The sequence below is a fragment of the Barbus barbus genome, assembly GCF_936440315.1.
Source record: "Barbus barbus genome assembly, chromosome: 15".
Taxonomy (NCBI): domain Eukaryota; kingdom Metazoa; phylum Chordata; class Actinopteri; order Cypriniformes; family Cyprinidae; genus Barbus; species Barbus barbus.
In genome coordinates this window covers 26,072,031-26,090,045 of record NC_136743.1, presented here as the reverse complement: position 1 = coordinate 26,090,045, position 18,015 = coordinate 26,072,031, and the positions used below count along the sequence as shown (strand labels likewise).

Sequence of the window (18,015 nt, the reverse complement as noted above, 5' to 3'; positions counted from 1 at the left end):
TGTATGAATGTCTGTTCTGTTCTGTTGAGAAAAAATGAGGATATTCTGAAGAATGTTGGTAATCTTACAGATGAAGATAGCCATTGACTTTAATAGTAAGGGGAAAAAAGTCAATAGCTACCATCAACTGTTTGGTTACCAAAATTCTTCAAAATATCTTCTTTTGCATTCAATAGAAGAAACTCATACAGATTTGGAGTGTAGAGCAACATGTAGAGTAGTGGTCGGCAACAGGCGGCCCGCAGTCCAAAAGTGGCCCGCCAGCAATAATATCTGGCCCGCGCCAGATTATTTTGATAGCGGCTAGTTCTGAAATAGATCTGTCATGACAGCAACATTTAGCCTACTCACAACCAGAGTAGACTATGTGAGCGGAGCGCGAGTGGAGCGGTTTGATTTTGAATGGAGCGAGGAGCGGATTTTTTTAAAAGTTGGAGTGGAGTGGTTTTCACTCGCTCCACCACCGCTCCATCATGAGTACAATTCATGCCAACGACCCGGCCGTAATATAACTGCATATTTAGCAAGAATTCACAAGTTTAAAATATTTAGCTAGCTTGATAGAGAAGGATCACTCAAATCAGAAAGAATGTGAATTTGTTTATTCCTTCTAGATACGGAATATTTTGAGCTGAAAGCATGATTTAAACAACTACTACAACACTTATTCACACGCAATCACTCTCTCAATAATGCATTCAAACAAATGTAATCTTTCATCTGTATCCGATTTTGAATGAGCAGAAATCTGTAAGAAATGCATCGATCTGTAGGTAAAATAACTGACGAAAACGTACTGATATTTTCATCACAATAAATAAAAATTGCACTGCAAAAAGGAGCAATTATGCCTTTTAATGCTGACAACCATGTAATTAGCTTGTCATGTGGTAGGAAAAAAAGTTTGCACACTAGTGTTCCAATAAGCCACATTGAAACAATCTTTTATTTATTTGATTTTTTAATATAGGCCTATGAACAGAACTGTGATACTGAAAAAGCCGCGGAGCAAAGGCAGAGCAGTGTTTCTGATTTCAGTGAGCGCGGAGTGGAGCGGGAGCGGTGTTATTAAATGCCCGCGGGAAGCACGGAGGGGATATTGTTGACACCCCACTCCGCTCACATAGCCTACTCTCTGCCTGTCACTGCCACACAAATGTGACATTTTGTTAATGACTGTCCTACTACAGGATTTAACACCGAGTAACAGCTCACAGTTACAAAAGACACTGTAACAGTATGTCACATGCAATTCTAGTTGCATTTTTCATCAATTAATTTCTTAAATTATCCTTTGACTATGTGCTGTTTTTTGGCCCGATGTCACACTTACTTGCCGACTGATGTAGAGGGTGAGTAAACAATGACAGAATTTTCATTTTTGGGTGAACTATCCCTTTAATTTAGTGACTGAATAAGCATTGGCCTCACTGATGCCCTTCAGTTTGATGAGGTGCTAAGAACTTAATTTTGAGTCATTGATATTAGTGTCTAAGATGACAATGTGTGGAACTTTTTGAGGTGCTTTATCACTCTGAATTGGTGCAATTGATTATATTTCTCTAGCTGATTTATGAGTAAAGAAAGACTTTAGGAGACTCTATTACTGTAGGATGAGCAGAATAACAATTTACATAAATGACAGTTTTGGCTCTTAATGTAGTATGTTGCTTTTCTTGGGCATCAATGTTTACACTTTTTTTAATAGTTGTACTGTATGCTCATCATTGCTGCATTTATCTGATCTAAAACACAGTAAAACACTAATATTGTAATGTAAAATTTAAGTTTTCTGTTTGAAAATATTTTAAAATGTCATCTTCAGTGTCACATGATCCTTCAGACATCATAATAATATACTTGTTTGGTGCTAAAGAAACATTTCTTATTTTCAATGTTGAAAAAAGTTGCTTAGCCTATTATTATGACAAGAAAAATACTTTTTCTTTTGGAAACTATTTAAGAAAAATATCCTTACCATGAGTACACAGTTCACCATTAATCTCTTAGTCATTTTTTGATATTGGGCCATTTTGGATGATTCTGTGTCTTTGCATCTTTCTAAAGATAAAGCTCACGTGCGCGCTCTGTCTCTCTCTCTCTCTCTCTCTCTCTCTCTTTGTCTTCCTCACGACGTACCCACCCACCACCCACCCACCCACAGGTGAGAAAGCAGGGCTGTAATGCATCTCTCACACATTTCTGTTTGTGTTCCCAGTCTTTAACTTCGTTTTCATTATAAATAAACAAAAACTTCGTTCAATTGACGTTTTCATCAGTTCAGGGAATGATATAACGTCTTCATTTCAAAGTTAATTGACTTTCCCTGGAGCTGCAGGGAAGTTCACAAGATTGCGCGTAAATCGCAGCGCGAGGCGCGCCCGGTGCTATCAAGACTGGGCGTCAGAGCGCGGGTGATCGCCACGGGCGTGCTGGGTGTTGTCATGGTGCTGGTGCTGGTGATTCTCATCCCGGTGCTGGTCAGCGCGGCGGGATCCGATCCGCGCTACGAGATGCTCGGCGCGTGCCGCATGGTGTGCGATCCGTACGGAACGAAGTCTCCATCAGCAGCACCGACAGACAACCGCTTGGTTCAGTCCCCACCAACTTTCATTCGCGGTCCGAAAGGAGAGCCAGGGCGCTCGGGACGGATCGGTCCGAGGGGTCAGCCGGGTCCGCCCGGACCTCCAGGTCCCCCCGGGGTCATAGGAGAACCGGGGCCACCAGGATTACCCGGTCCACCCGCAGTCACCGGTGTTATAAGCGCGGCGACGTACAGCACCGTGCCCAAAATCGCCTTCTACGCGGGACTCAAGAAGCAACACGAGGGTTACGAGGTGCTGAAGTTTGACGATGTGGTCACTAACTTGGGCAATCACTATGACCCCTCGAGCGGTAAATTCACCTGCTCCATCCCAGGGATCTACTTTTTCGTGTATCATGTATTAATGAGAGGTGGTGACGGGACCAGCATGTGGGCTGATCTGTGCAAGAATAACCAGGTAGCTCATAAATCCAGCTGTCAGCTGTCTAATTTATTTATTCATCAATCAATGAGTCAATCTATCAACTGATGCATAAGAAATCTTTTTGTTTCCCTTATATTTTTGAATACTTCTAAATTAAGAAATTATTATTTTTTAAATAAAACATTTCTTTAAATATTTTCTAATAATCAATACTTGTATATAATGAAAAAAATATTTTAAAAAGGTTAATGTGTTTTCTTGTGTCTATGTCTATTTTTATTATGCCAGTCTAGTTATATGCACCAACTAGAGACTGGTTGAATATAGAAATATTGCACATTTGAATAAAATTAGTTTTTATAGAATGATCATAACTACATTACGTCTTGTTATTATACAAGTTCTGTATCACATATAATATTCTGATATTGCAAAAAGCCAGCATGTCCTCTTTATGACAATAGGACTTCAGAAATCAGAAATATTAGATTTTTTAAAAATGCCCACGTTAATGGAAATAAAACAAAATGTTGCCTTGTCTTCAGAAAACAATGCTAACTTCCATAGGGACAATTTTACGGTGTTGTAATTAATATAGAGTCATAATGTGCAATTATTTCATGGGATTAATAAAGTATTTAGTTCTAATCTTTTTCTTGCAGGTGCGTGCAAGTGCAATAGCGCAGGATGCAGATCAGAACTATGACTACGCCAGCAACAGTGTGATTTTACACCTGGAGCCTGGAGATGAGATCTACATTAAACTAGATGGAGGCAAAGCGCATGGGGGAAACAACAACAAATACAGCACGTTTTCAGGCTTCATGGTCTACGCTGATTAAAGGCCGTGGCATGGACTGCACTTTCAAATGTACCTCATTTTGACATCACAACGTCATCAGAGTGAGGTCACAAAAAAGCTTAGCCCTCAAGCTTGTGACAACTCATCCGTGTCAGAGCGAAGGACAAAAACAACCGAACGTCCAGAGGAATTACTGAATGATCATACATCTCGAAGCATGTCAACACATCCTCTACACACAAATTAGTTTTTAGAAAAATCACTGTGATTTAGAAAAAAAAACTTACAGCGTAACACTGATGATTGTAATATATTTATTGAGAGATTAACTGGCCGTGAAAGCAGAAAACCATTTGACATCATTCCATTCCATATGTGCCTACTTTACACTGACACATGGCTGTTCAGAAGAGGCTGTTACAGAGCACCCGCCATTAGCCCGGAAATATAGTTCAGTTTACATTTCTTTAATAATTTTTCATTCTTCATACACAAATTGTCACATTCAAGCCACAGTTCTGTACCGTTTAAATAAATGTCGTAATTTAAAAATATTATCACCGTCTGTTATGTGTCAGGGAACTGTCGTGTGTGTGTCATGTGTTCCTGCCCCTTGTGCCCATATTTGGTTTGTTTCCTGTCCTTGTCATATGTAATCATCAGTTAATTCTTGTCCAGCCCTGTTCGTCTCATTAGCGTGTGTATTTAAGTTCCTGCCTGTTGAGTTTCGTGCTGTCTGGTCTACTCGTTATCCCCGGTGTTTGATGTCTGTGTCTTGCTCTGCCTTGTCTTGCCCTGCCTTGATGTCCCCAGTAAAGTATGTTATTTGAGTTTACATCCTCGTCTGCGTGTTCCTGGTTCCTCCCTCGTGTGTGCACCGTGACAGAAGACCAGACCAAAACAGTAAGCGGCGCCCCTTCACCTCGTTTTGTTTTCCGTTTTTTAAAAAGTCTTTTTGTTTGTTCCTGTTTCGTCTGTCCCTCGCGGCATGGAAGTCGCCGCTTGTCATCCTGCCTTAGCCCGCGTCAAGTGGGCGTGGGAGTTTGGTGGGATCACCGCGAGTGCCGCGAGTCCGCTGGCCGCGAGCCCTCAAGTCAAGCCCGCGGGATCGCCGCTGAGTCAAGCCCGCCGTTCGCGGGAGTTCACGCCGCTACCTGCGGTTCACCAAGTCCGCCGTCCGTGGGGAAAGCCAACCCACCGTCGGCGGCTTCACCGAGCCCGCCGTTCGCGGGAGATCAACGCTGCCGTCCGTGGGGAAAGCCAACCCACCGTCGGCGGCTCACGCCGCTACCCGCGGCTCACCGACCCCGCCGTTCGCGGGAGTTCACGCCGCCGTCCGCGGCACACCGAGCCCGCCGTTCGCGGGAGTTCACGCCGCCGTCCGCGGCACACCGAGCCAGCCGTTCGCGGGAGATCACGCCGCTACCTGCGGTTCACCCAAGTCCGCCGTCCGTGGGGAAAGCCAACCCACCGTCGGCGGCTTCACCGTGCCCGCCGTTCGCGGGAGATCAACGCTGCCGTCCGCGGGGAAAGCCAACCCGCCGTCGGCGGCTCCCCCTGTTCACGCCGCCGTCCGCGGCTCCCCTGTGCACGCCGCCGGTCCGCCTCTGACTCAATGCCCGCCGGTCCGCCTCTGACTCAATGCCCGCCGGTCCGCCGCTGACTCAAGCCCACCGGATTGCCGCTGACTCAAGCCCACCGGATTGCCGCTGACTCAAGCCTGCCGGTCGCCGATACCCTCTCCGTGGATCAAGTCCACATGTCACGGCCAGGAGAGCCGTGTTTGTGTTCGTTGTGCCCACAGGAACATTTTAAACTTACCTTGTCGTGTCATGTCTTGTCCATGGAGACTCGTCTGGGGCAGGCGGCTCCTTGAGTTGTGGCCATGGAGGCCAGTCGCAGCCGCTTGCCCCCCCTGTCGCAGAAGTGGAGGAGGTCGCTGAGGGACCCTGTGAGGGCCCCTGACTCCTCGTCATGCCCAGAGGAAGCCTCAGCTTCCTAGCTAGCCCAGGAGGGCTTCTGGTTCCTGTGGGATGTCTTGTCGTGTTTGTCTGACCCTGGAGGGTTTCCTGTCGTGTCATGTACTGTCTTGTTTGTCTAGCCCCGGAGGGCTCCTGATACCCCCTGGATTCCCCATGGAAATTTTGGGGGGGGGTAGTAGAGCTCTGGGTGGAGTGGGTGGGCCGACGAAGGATGCCATGGCCACAGTTACCACCTGCCATGGCCTCCTGAGCTCCCTGCTCCGCCATGGGTCCTGTCTGTCTGTTCCGCTCTGGAGGTCCCCGTCCTGTGGTCCGTGTCTGTCCTGAGAGGCCTCCAGAGCGCCCACCCCCCCTCCCCGATGGAACTGTTAAGGCTCGGGACGAGCCTTTCGGGAGGGGGGAGTTATGTCAGGGAACTGTCGTGTGTGTGTCATGTGTTCCTGCCCCTTGTGCCCATATTTGGTTTGTTTCCTGTCCTTGTCATATGTAATCATCAGTTAATTCTTGTCCAGCCCTGTTCGTCTCATTAGCGTGTGTATTTAAGTTCCTGCCTGTTGAGTTTCGTGCTGTCTGGTCTACTCGTTATCCCCGGTGTTTGATGTCTGTGTCTTGCTCTGCCTTGTCTTGCCCTGCCTTGATGTCCCCAGTAAAGTATGTTATTTGAGTTTACATCCTCGTCTGCGTGTTCCTGGTTCCTCCCTCGTGTGTGCACCGTGACATTATGTGCAGTGTCATCAAAAAATTGTGAATAAAATATACTGCATGATTTGCATGTGTGTGTAAATTTGCTATTAAACTAAAAGCTCTACATATATAGTGCAGTACAGCAATCAACAAATGCAACTATGAAATATCCTTGACTTGATTACTTCAAGAATTGTTGTCATTTATGATATTTTGCTATTTCTGTAAAACCACTAAACAATATGTAAAATGGTAGTCCTATATCTATATCTCTACATTAAAAAAGGAAGTCAGTTTGAAAAAAAAAATCTGAGAAAAAAATAAAAAAATAAATTGAAAGGAAATGGGCAAGATTAATTAACATGCCATCTATTTATAAGTAACTTATGGATGACTCCGCATGTTTTTTTTTATATTACCTTGCTGTTACACGGGAACAGAGCACCTGACAATGTCATTATTTTACTAGAGGAGTCACTGTGAGCAGCCACCTGCTCCAGAGAAACTAATCTCTCTGTGCTACCCAATGACCTGTCAGAACGCATGCCTTCAAATTATCAGATATGCTGTGAAACATCAGGCTTGCCAAAGAACAAACGTGTACAGCAAGCAGTCTAACTTTAGGCATACGGTCACATTCAATCACCCTAGTTCTAATAGTCAGTCATTGTCAAGGGGCAACTGTATGTTCAGCGTTATTAACTGGTTGAGATGTTTGCAGCTACACAATATCAGAAAGAACATTTTGGAAACTATTAGAATGTGTGATTGATTAAAAGATATTTTGCATGGGCTAATTAGTAAGTAATGTAGTCAGGATATATTTCATCAGACCTTTGAATACACTAGTACTGCTCCACATGTTTAATTATCTATGGCTATCTTGTAATTCCCTGAGTTGAATTATTAGTGTAATTAATTATATTATCTTTTTTTTTTAGTACATCCAGTTTAAGTAAAAAGCACCTATTTTCCATGACTTAGAGCCATGTTTTTATTTTATCCACTTTGTTTTTGTGGTGAGAGAACTTTGATCATTGAAAACTGGTGAATATTTGATTTGAATATTCTAGTTAGTATTAAACTTAACATGTGAGCTATGGGTCCCAACTCTGCCATCTTACATAAAAGTGTTTTCTTGGCATCAATGGTTCCATGAAGAAACCATTCCACTGTACAAAAAGTTCCACTGTATTTTAAAAACTGTTCAGTGAAAGGTTCTTTGGGGAACCCAGAATGGCTCTTCTATTGTGTTTCTATAAAACCCCTCTTTTGAAACCTTTATTTTTAACATTGCACATGAATTAACGCTCACCAAATTAAGGATTTTAGCACCAAAATCAACAGTACATCAATGTTCCTAACAATTAAAATTAGAAATCAATTTTTGGTATGTTGAGGAAGAAAATCAAATTTTAAGGCAGTTGGTTTATTTAAATGTCAGCCATTGTTTAGGATTCTCCATCAGTATTTTGTCCACCTGGTTCTGAGTGATACCTCGAGACAGCATTTTGGGAACAATATTCTTCAGGATGTGGGAGAAGCCATGACCGCCGTACTTGGTCAGTCGGTGCTTGGTGTGGATATCATGGGCAACGAGGAGTCTGTCTTCATAACCTTCTCTGATCAGGAAAGCCAAGCTAGTACAACAAGACAAAATTACTCTCAATGATCTGTTGATGACTTTATATAAATTGGAGAGTCTCATTAAATATCTGCATTAATCAAATTGGCGTGTTTATAGCATATAATCATTTACTGATTACCAGAAACAGAGGCAGATATTTATGACCCATTTACTGTAATGTATTGGCTGCTATTCTTGCTGGACGCAGATACTTACGTCTGAACTCTCTGGCTGTCGCTGAGCATGTCAACATCAAGGTTGAACTGGTAATTCAGCACCTCTGTGCCAAAGAGGTCATATTCAAGGTAGCTCCCCATCTTTGCAAACTCCAGCAATTCTCGTGGATCAAATATGGTCCTATAAAGGAGACACGCATTAGAATATTGAGTGCACTTTCAGATAAAATGTTTTATGAATAAAAGACTGAAAGTGTTGTTGGATGACCATAGTATAGTTCGTTTATAGCCTATATTTAGCTTTTTACTTCTGGCAATTGTCTTTAGGCTTCAGAATACATCACATTTTCCCATTTCTCCTTACCTGTCAAGATGAGACATGACTGTTTTGGAGATATCTCCACCTGCTTCTTGCAGAATGCGGATGGCCGCCCCAGGAGCGGCTTTGTTCCGTCCGGGGTGGATGATAACTGGGCAGCCGAGCTGAGTCTGAGCGTGAGCGGTGGCTCGCAGAACCTTCTTCTCACTCTCTGTGATTGGCCAGCTTGTACCGATCTCTCCAATCACACCACAGCGGATATCTGTACCGTCTGCGCCATGGAGCACCTCATTGACAATGATATCAGTTAGCTTGAGGAAAAAAAGATGAGACATTTGAGAAATGGGAACAATTAATTTGCATCTGTTTCATCTACAATTTTACAATGTATACTGCTGGTCAAAAGTCTATAATAATTAAGATTAGATTTTTTATTTATTTTAAAGATCATTCTCTGAAGTTCACAAAGGCTGCATTTATTTAATAAAAACTACAGAAAAAAAACACTAATATTGTTAAAATATTATTAGAATGTAAATTACTGTTAAAATGTTATTAAAATGTAAAATTACTGTTTTACGTATATTTGAATATATATTTAAAATGTAATTTATTCCTGTGATGGCAAAGCTGAATTTTCAGCATCATTACTCCAGTCTTCAGTGTCATTATGATCCTTCAGAAATCATTCTAATATGCTGATTTGGTGCTCAAAAACATTTCTTATTATCAATGTTGACAACAGTTGTGCTGCCCAATATTTTTTGGAAACCGTGATACATTTTATTTGAATAGCAAGTTCAAAGAACAGCATTTATCTGAAATAGAAATCTTGGTAACACTTCATTTTAAGGACCTATTCTCACTATAAACTAGTTGCTTATTGGCATGCATATCAGAATCAGAATGAGCTTTATTGGCCAAGTATGTTTACACATACAAGGAATTTGTTGTAGTGACAGAAGCTCCACAGTGCAACAGAAAGACAGCAACAGGACAGGACACAGATAACAAAAGAATAACAACAATTAGCCAAAAGGCAATGTACAAAGCAGCAAAAAAACTATGTATGTACAGGTCAACTATGTGCAAATTAGAAATGAGAAGAAAAAATATATAAAATTAGTGAGTGTGGTGAATGGATATTGTATTATAGTTGTGAGTTCCACGTTTATTGTTGAGTGTTCATGAGATGGATTGCCTGAGGGAAGAAACTGTTCCTGTGTCTGGTCGTTCTGGTGCTCAGAGCTCTGTAGCGTCGACAAGACGGTAACGGTTCAAAGAGGGAGTGTGCTGGGTGTGAGGGTTCCAGAGTGATTTTACCAGCCCTTTTGCTCACTCTGGATAAGTACAGTTCTTGGAGAGTGGGGAGGGTTGTACCAATGATTCGCTCAGCAGTCCGGACTACCCTCCGTAGTCTTCTGAGGTCAGATTTGGTAGCTGAGCTGAACCAGACAGTTATAGAAGTGCAGAGGATGGATTCAATGATGGCAGAGTAGAACTGTTTCAGCAGCTCCTGTGGCAGGTTGAACTTCCTCAGCTGGCGAAGAAAGTACAGCCTCTGCTGGGCCTTTTTGACAATGGAGTCTATGTGAGTATCCCACTTCAGGTCCTGAGAGATGGTGGTGCCCAGGAATCTGAATGACTCCACTGCAGTCACGGTGCTGTTCATGATGGTGAGTGGGGGGAGAGCAGGGGGGTTTCTCCTGAAGTCCACTATCATCTCCACAGTTTTGAGCATGTTAAGCTCCAGGTTGTTAAGACTGCACCAGACAGCCAGCTCCTTAACCTCCTGTCTGTAAACTCGTCACCGTCCTAGATGAGGCCGATCAGTGTGGTGTCGTCTGCGAACTTCAGGAGCTTGACAGAGGGGTCTTTAGATGTGCAGTCGTTGGTGTAGAGGTAGAAGAGCAGTGGGGAGAGAACGCAGCCCTGAGGAGCTCCAGTGCTGATGGTACGAGTGCTGGATGTGAATTTACCAAGCTTTACTAGCTGCTGTCTGTCTGTCAGGAAGCTGTTGGTCCACTGACAGACGGAGGTGGGGACGAAGAGCTGAGTTAGTTTATTTTGAAGGGTTTCCGTGATGATGGTGATATTACGAGAATATTGGCTGTTTATTAGTATTTATAAACTACATTTTAATGCCTTATTCTGCATGACCGTATTTTAGATTACTTAATCTGACCCCATACCTAAACCTAACAACTACCTTACTAATTAGTAATAAGCAGCAGTTTTAACTGTTTAATATGTCTGTAGAAACCAAAAAAAAACCTACCATTCCAAAAGTTTCTTCACATCCTGATAGCAATCATTAAGTTAAGAGGTCTAAATGTATTTATCTGTATTTATATATTCTGTGGAAGGTGTAGGACCAAGAAATGTTCGTCCAATCAAAATGTTCGGTCCGAGCGTTTTAATTGGCTTTCCTACCTGCCTGTCAACGTATGTATTTGCATACCTCTGCACACCCTGTTCGCGCAGACAGGATACGTCATCAGCGCGTTCACGCACGCTGTGCACAGAGCAAGAATGGCAGGCAAACATCAACAACTCAATCTTCCTTCCTGGTATTGTAGTACTTTTACTAACTGTGCTATAAAGTTCTCTCACCGGTGAATGGCACATGATGTAGCTCAGCGGTTCCCAATTCCAGTCCTCGCACCCCCCCGCTCTGCACATTTTGCATGTCTTGCTTAGTTATCACACCTGAATCAGATAACCAGCTCGTTAGAAGAGAGCTACGTGCATGAACTGTGTTTCGATTGACATGGTCCCTACACAGTGTTCATTGCTCCCTACTCCCTGAGCAGGGAAAATTCATTCACGGATTGCGCTGCGCAGCGTCTTCACACACAGATCAAACTTACTTGAGAAGTGTGAAGTGTGACATAATATACCTCTGTAAATAAATACAACTTAAATTCACGTCTCACACACTTTAATGCCCTTTGAACTGGAATCATGGCGGAATATCTGGTGATGTCCACTTCGCAGGGCACTTATGACTTACGGTCGAATAGAACAAACGTCAGACATGACAAGATATACATATGAAATGTGCAGAGCGGGGAGGGCACGAGGACTGTAATTGGAAACTGTTGATATAGTCTATTGTAGTAATTTATTGTTGTCTCTGGTATTCTGCTCTTTGAGCGTTTGTGCGTTCAGGAGGCGTGGCTTTGGACAGCGATTGCAGGGAGGGTGGGATGTTCGCTTTCAGTGCTATCAGGCTAAAGTTAGCATTTTCCGAGATCTCCTATTGCACCTTTAACCATAATGCATTAAAGGGGTCATATGATGCGATTTCAAGTTTTCCTTTCTCTTTGGAGTATTACAAGCTGTTCGTGCATAGATAAGATCCCTAAAGTTTCAAAGACTAAAGTCTCAAACCCAAAGAGATAGTCTTTATAAAAGTTAAGATTCATCCACACCCTCCTAAAACGGCTCATTTAAACACACCCCCACGTCTACTCACTGTGTGGGAAGATTTGCATAACTACGCCCAAATGAATACGCAAAGAAATTGGGCATTTATACTCACTGTAGTATTGTTGGTGCAGCTGGCGCCATGTCCTGGAGACGCTGTGTTTTGTTGTGAAAGTGTAACTACTTTGTTTTGGCTTCTAAAAGAGGACACAACTAGAAATCAGTGGTTAAGTTGTATTCACAACACTGTTCCAGAACAGTTCAACCCAAATATTAGAGTGTGTGCACTGTGCAGCGCATTTTACGGAGGACTGTTTCCTGAACCTGGGAGAGTAGCCTACAATGCTGGCTTGCACAAAGGCTGTTTCTATAAAGCATCTGACTCACAGCCTGTAAGTACGTTTTTATATTTAAAGAATTTGCCACTGACGATTCAAACGCGAGTTTTGAGCAGTGTAGAGTAGCGCTTGTTGTTTCTCCGATCAGAAATGTAGACATGGTAATGTTTACGCAACGCGTAAAAAGACAGAATAAGTCATTATAATCAGTAATTATGTCCCCACTGGATGCAACAAATGCTTTGTTTATAATGGGTTTTATTGTTTTGGTCTCATCGTGCCAGGACACGGCATCACAATACGGTAAGGGGTGTAACATTTCCGTCACACGCTTGAGGTATTCGGTCAATCACAACGCACTGGATAGCTGCCAATCAGAGCACACCTCGCTTCTCAGAACGATGATCTTTCGTTTCAGAAAAAAGAAAGGCAGAGCAGAGATGAGCAACAATACTGTACAGTATGTGGAAAATAATGTGTTTTTTTTTACCTTAAACTGCATAAACACATTGCATTACACCAATTATACAAAATAATGTTCTTTTTAACAACAGCATATGACCCCTTTAAACTGATCAAAAGTGACAGTAAAAATACTTATGCTTTAAATGATTTCTATTTCAAATAAAAAACAAACAAAAAGAATTCTTTTAAATTGTAATATTACAATATTATATTTCACAATATTACTGTTTTACTCTATTTTTCATCGAATATATGTAACCCTGGTAAGCATAAGAGACTTCTTTGAAAAAATAAAAAAAAATATTCCAAACTTTTGACTAACAGTGTAGCTACAACACCCACACAAACCTTCTCAACGGTCATTTTTCTTGTCTCATCAGAGTGGGTCACGTCCACATAGTACCCCGCTCCAGCTATGATATGCACACCCGTCTCTTTGGCCAGCTGCCGCAGAATGGGCAGATTTCGGGTGATGCCCGTGGTGGTGTTCTCCACTATGGATCCTCCTCCTGCTTTACGGTAACACAACAGCTCTTCCTTCACCGCCTCGATCTCTTGATTCAACAGCAGGTTCTCATTGTGACTGTACGGATTCTGCTGCAACCAGTGAAGATGTTTCATCTCAATGGGAGCTGCAGCAAGGCCCTCGTCTCCAGGTGATGGGGGAACATGGCTGCACTCAAACGTCATCGTAAGGTGTTCATGGGTCATGGTGCGGCCCAGCTGATCGGGCTCCATCAGACCCAGCACCGTTTGGACTTTACCGCTCTGTTCAGGCATGGTTCTGCAATCCTGTCCAACAAATAGTAACGGGGATTAAAATAAATAGGGTTGCTAAGCACTGTTTATGTTGCACTGGCAACACAGATGCAATCTGTGATATTATTCCAATCCATGCACACATAGGTGAAAGAATAAAAATTACTTAAATGTCTTTCAATGTCTTTATCTCTCCATTTCTACTAAGAAAGAAATAATTGCATGCTTGAAGAAGTAGAAGTGTATGCTTGGCTGGTGTAAAAATGTGGGCTGCTGTACAAATGACTCATCTTGGCCGTCTCATAAGAGATGTAATGGGTTAGCCACGCCTTGGTGGTTCGGACTTTGCGCTGATTGAGTGATACAGACTGCCATTGAGTTCCAAATACGAATGCATAAGTAAATTCACTTGCAATGCATGCTAACAAGTTTGCATGCATTAAGATGCATGCTCGTGCCGTCGAGATCATTAACAGTTCAGTATATCCGCGCAGCCGTATCACATCAAACAACAAGCATATATGGCAACTACTGCACAGACTGCGAGACTTCCTCAATAACAATCGTTTAAAAAGTTCCTCACAACAGGCGACAAGCATGCAGTGTTACAAGCTGTTATTTTTAAATCACACAACGTGATGCAGTTAGTGATTTATAATAAACAATAAAGGATAACGTGAGAAACAACACCTGCAGGCAAATTCAACTTCCACTGACAGCCGGAGCAACAAGGTCTCGCGATTTTAAGTGTATATCGCGAGGCTTGATGTTTTCTCTACAGAGTTAAACACAGTGTTCAAGCGAAATCATGAAAAAACTAGCTAAATAACTAAGAAAGAAAGCAGTACCTCTAATTCGAAGATGTGAATAAACTTAGACAGTTCGCCTGCTTTTAAAAACTTCGAGTCACTTTTGCCACGCCCCTTTCTGTTCACTGACGTGTATTTTATTATATAAGGTCTCTTTGTGGAAAATACATCCTCACTCAAGTGAGTGCCCTAAGCAAATAAAGCCTGTTATTGTGAAACAGAACATTTGGAAACTATTTTTCACTATGAACCTGAAAATGTATTTTTGTGATTTTTGTTATAGCCTATGTAATGTTTAAACAATAATTGCTGTGTTTCCATGGGAGTCCATGGTGGGAAAACAGCTTAGAACAGCATATCAGGTTTAACATTTTCCGGCAGATGCATTAGAATATTAATTTAGCATGTTTAACAGTTTATTATTTCATTTATTTATTGAATGAATTTATTGTGCTTGTGTCTGTTAATTTATATGCCCTGCTGCTATTTTTACAGCCTAATGAAAACTGTTTGCCAGATGTACATGAAGGATATTATAAATCTTGGTCAATTTTATTCTTTGTTATTAGAATCACATCAACTGACTAACGCAAATATACTTTGCATATCAAGAAAGCAATTTGTATGCAACAAAGTGCACATAGCTATAAACTCGATCTAACCATTGATCCATGATTTTAAAGTGTCATGTTGAGCCGTGATACATTTTCCCTGCACAAGTCTGATCTAACTAATAGTGACAGGTCCTGGAGAGTTATCTGACCAGGGATTCGTGTACAAAATTAGTCCTGAGAGAGAGCAGGAAAGACTATTAAGTATCAAGCCACTGCAAAATTCTCATGTCAGTTTCAATTCATCCCCTGTGAAATATAAAAAGCCTGCTGCACTCACTGTTAGTAAAGATAGCTATTTAGTAGAATCAGTAATCAGATTTCTCCTAATCTTGATTTGGCTTGTTATTAGTATGCTTCATCTTTTTTCTTATATCTTTTATAAACCATTAGCATGACAGCAATTCGCTGATGAGCTGACCTCCACAGAATTTTTTGTCAATATTGTTTCTGACAGTGCAGCCACAGAAAATCATCAGAGCCATCAGAGACTACAAGATCCACATGTCTATACATGGAATGAAGGAATTATATCTCATTAGAGTTTTCAGGGGTATAATATATCTGAAGATGTGTGTCAGCTAACTAATGGCCCGGATGAGTCAATGGCCCTTATGTGAATAAATTCACAGAATATAAGATATGTTTGATTATGTTTTTATGCAAACTACTTCTCCTCGGTAGAATTGCATGCAGGGATGCTGGAACCAGTCCCAGCACCTGGGAAACACCCTATGACCAGTCAATCACACTCAATACTCCAGGTGTGTGTTCACGGTGTGTGTGTCCACTGCTGTGTGTGTTCACTAAGGATGGGTTAAATGCAGAGCACTAATTCCGAGTATGGGTTACCATACTTGGCCACGTCACGTCACTTTACATGTCAATTATAAAATAATCAGTTACTGTCAATTTATTTCATATTTCTGAGTGGAATTACTGAGGGTTAAAGGTGATCCACTTTAACTGAACCCACTGGCCCACTTTATCTAGCACATTTAGCTATGCCAAAACATCTTACAAGAAAAACTCATTTTTATTCTTTGCATATTAATCCATGTTACTCGCAGTAACAAATACTGTCATAATAATATTTACACAGTCTTTATGAACAACCTTATAAAGTATAAATCAAAATATTATTGTTGAAGGACCTACTGCCAGGAATTTGGTTGCAGGAGCAAGGAGGTGATGTGAGGATCTATTAACAGCAAACAATCATTTACAACTAATACACACAGGAGCATGCAAGCCAATGCTATGTTAGGGATTATATACATGACATGTTTTATGCGTTTTTTTAACGTTAAACTTTTTATGCGTTTTGGCCATTCAATGGTGTTTTGGGTGCCTGAAATAATCTCAACTTTTAAAAACAGGTTTCAGAGTGGACGTTTTTGAAAACCCTATTATTATTGTCTTCATGTAAGTTGTAATTTGGAAAAACGGTGACGTCATGTCCAAGCGTATTATGTGTTCGCATAGTGTTTCTTTACAAAGTGACATTGCCAACTACTGCTTTTTGTGGATCCGAGTGAACCATAGTCTGTTAAAAAAAGTTGGAAAACGCATCTTCACTACCTTCCATTATCGAAAAGTGAAGCCAAAACATTCTCAGTATGGCCACGGTCATCTTGCGAAAATGACGTCATTTTGGAGTCTGCGCAGTAGTGATTCATTTGGAGGCTGAGTCTGCGCAGTAGTGATCCTTAGGTGGAGCCTCAGTATCAAAGTCCCCCCCAAACTCCCACAGGCCAAACGCAAGCACACAATCATGACACCATACCCCATTTTCATAGCATCAAATAACTAGCTAAAAGCAAACTTTAAAAAAAATAAATAACACTTTTAGGTCATTTGCAGCACACTTGATGTTAACAGGGATCGTTTTGTAAACTGTAGTCAGGTTTCCATTACAGATTTGCACAAAACTTTTGTGATATTTTAGAAATGTTTATAAAAACCTATTGCGAATTGATGGCGTTTCCATTAACAGATGTTATGTGACTAAAACGTAATTTTTTCCTCTCGCAATAAGTCAAAGCGACGGATTTTGGTAGGTTTAACTAGCCTATATTTACAACATTAGGAAGATCAGGCCTCCTCAAGCACTTGTTCTGTCCAGACTTGACTACTGCAATGCTCTCTTGACAGATCTTCCGGCCAGTTCCATCAAACTTTTACAAGTAATCCAAAATGCCACTGCAAGATTAATCTTTAAAGAACGCACGTCACACCTCTGTTTATCAATTTGCACTGGCTACCAATAGCTGCTCGCATAAAATACAAGGCATTAATGTTTACCTACAAAACCACCACTGGCTCTGCACCCCTTTACCTAAATTCAGTATTTTAGACCTATGTGCCCTCTAGAAACTAGCAAGTGAACAACGCATTATTGTGCCATCCCAATGAGGCACACAATCACTTTCACAGACTTTTTCATTAACTGTTCCCTCCTGGTGGAATGACCTCCCCAACTCTATCCGAGCAGCTGAGTCCTTAGCATCTTCAAGAAATGGCTAAAAACACATCTCTTCCATCTTTATTTGACCCTCTAATTCTAGCACTCTCTATTCTAATTCTGCTTTATCTATATGTCTTCTTTGTATTTATTAGTCTTCTTAGTATCTAGCTGACCCGGTAACAGTAGCTTTCTTTATTCTATCTACTTGTTTTCTTTTTACAAAATGTGTACTGCGTTAGGCTAACTGAGACTTGTCATAGGGCTTGCATTTTGTTGCTCTTTTGTTGGTTTTGATTGCTTCTATTGTCCTTGTTTGTAAGTCGCTTTGGATAAAAGCATCTGCTAAATAACTAAATGTAAATATTGCAGCCACTGCACTAGCCATTATTTATCTTTAGTGACGCAGTGTGGACAGTCGCTTCTGGGACGCTTCTGAAACATGCCACGGCGCAGCTGGTATAAACACAAGCATTGACTGAGTGGCTGGTGGCTATGTCGGAGCCGTAATGCACCACAGACACGTGCAGTGTAAATAAGGGCTTATCCAAGCATTAATGGCAAGGAAAGCCATGTATACT

At 41.7% G+C, this 18,015-nt stretch overlaps 2 protein-coding genes across 4 annotated transcripts; one reads left to right on the top strand and one right to left on the bottom strand.

Annotated features, from left to right (window-relative positions):
* Positions 1–2,423: 2,423 nt before the first annotated feature.
* LOC306881643 (complement C1q-like protein 3) lies at positions 2,424–3,811 on the top strand (the record flags this gene model as incomplete). Its single annotated transcript, XM_079435823.1, has 2 exons — positions 2,424–3,002; positions 3,632–3,811. The coding sequence occupies exons 1-2, from the start codon at positions 2,445–2,447 to the stop codon at positions 3,809–3,811; spliced, it is 738 nt and encodes a 245-aa protein (XP_079291949.1). The 5' UTR covers positions 2,424–2,444.
* A 254-nt stretch (positions 3,812–4,065) lies between these two features.
* On the bottom strand, positions 4,066–14,479 carry LOC306881641 (N-acetyltaurine hydrolase). 3 transcript variants are annotated; one of them, XM_079435819.1, is made up of 6 exons: positions 14,241–14,479; positions 13,140–13,583; positions 8,605–8,870; positions 8,281–8,421; positions 6,466–8,077; positions 4,066–4,335 (listed from the first exon to the last, which is right to left on the bottom strand). In XM_079435819.1, the coding sequence occupies exons 2-5, from the start codon at positions 13,569–13,571 to the stop codon at positions 7,867–7,869; spliced, it is 1,050 nt and encodes a 349-aa protein (XP_079291945.1). In that variant the 5' UTR covers positions 13,572–13,583; positions 14,241–14,479; the 3' UTR covers positions 4,066–4,335; positions 6,466–7,866. The 3 variants fall into 3 exon arrangements, with proteins under 3 accessions (XP_079291945.1, XP_079291947.1, XP_079291946.1); XM_079435821.1 differs by having other exon boundaries at positions 4,070–4,335; positions 14,399–14,479; XM_079435820.1 differs by having other exon boundaries at positions 4,076–8,077.
* Between the last annotated feature and the right edge of the window lie 3,536 nt (positions 14,480–18,015).

Excerpts from the sequence above, each read along its gene's own strand:
- LOC306881641 (XM_079435819.1), bottom strand. The coding sequence starts at position 13,571 with ATGCCTGAACAGAGCGGTAAAGTCCAAACGGTGCTGGGTCTGATGGAG. Across the intron at positions 8,422-8,604 it reads GTCATGTCTCATCTTGACAG|GACCATATTTGATCCACGAG; the intron begins GTAAGGAGAAAT and ends TCTCCTTTATAG. Across the intron at positions 8,078-8,280 it reads GACAGCCAGAGAGTTCAGAC|CTTGGCTTTCCTGATCAGAG; the intron begins GTAAGTATCTGC and ends TTGTTGTACTAG.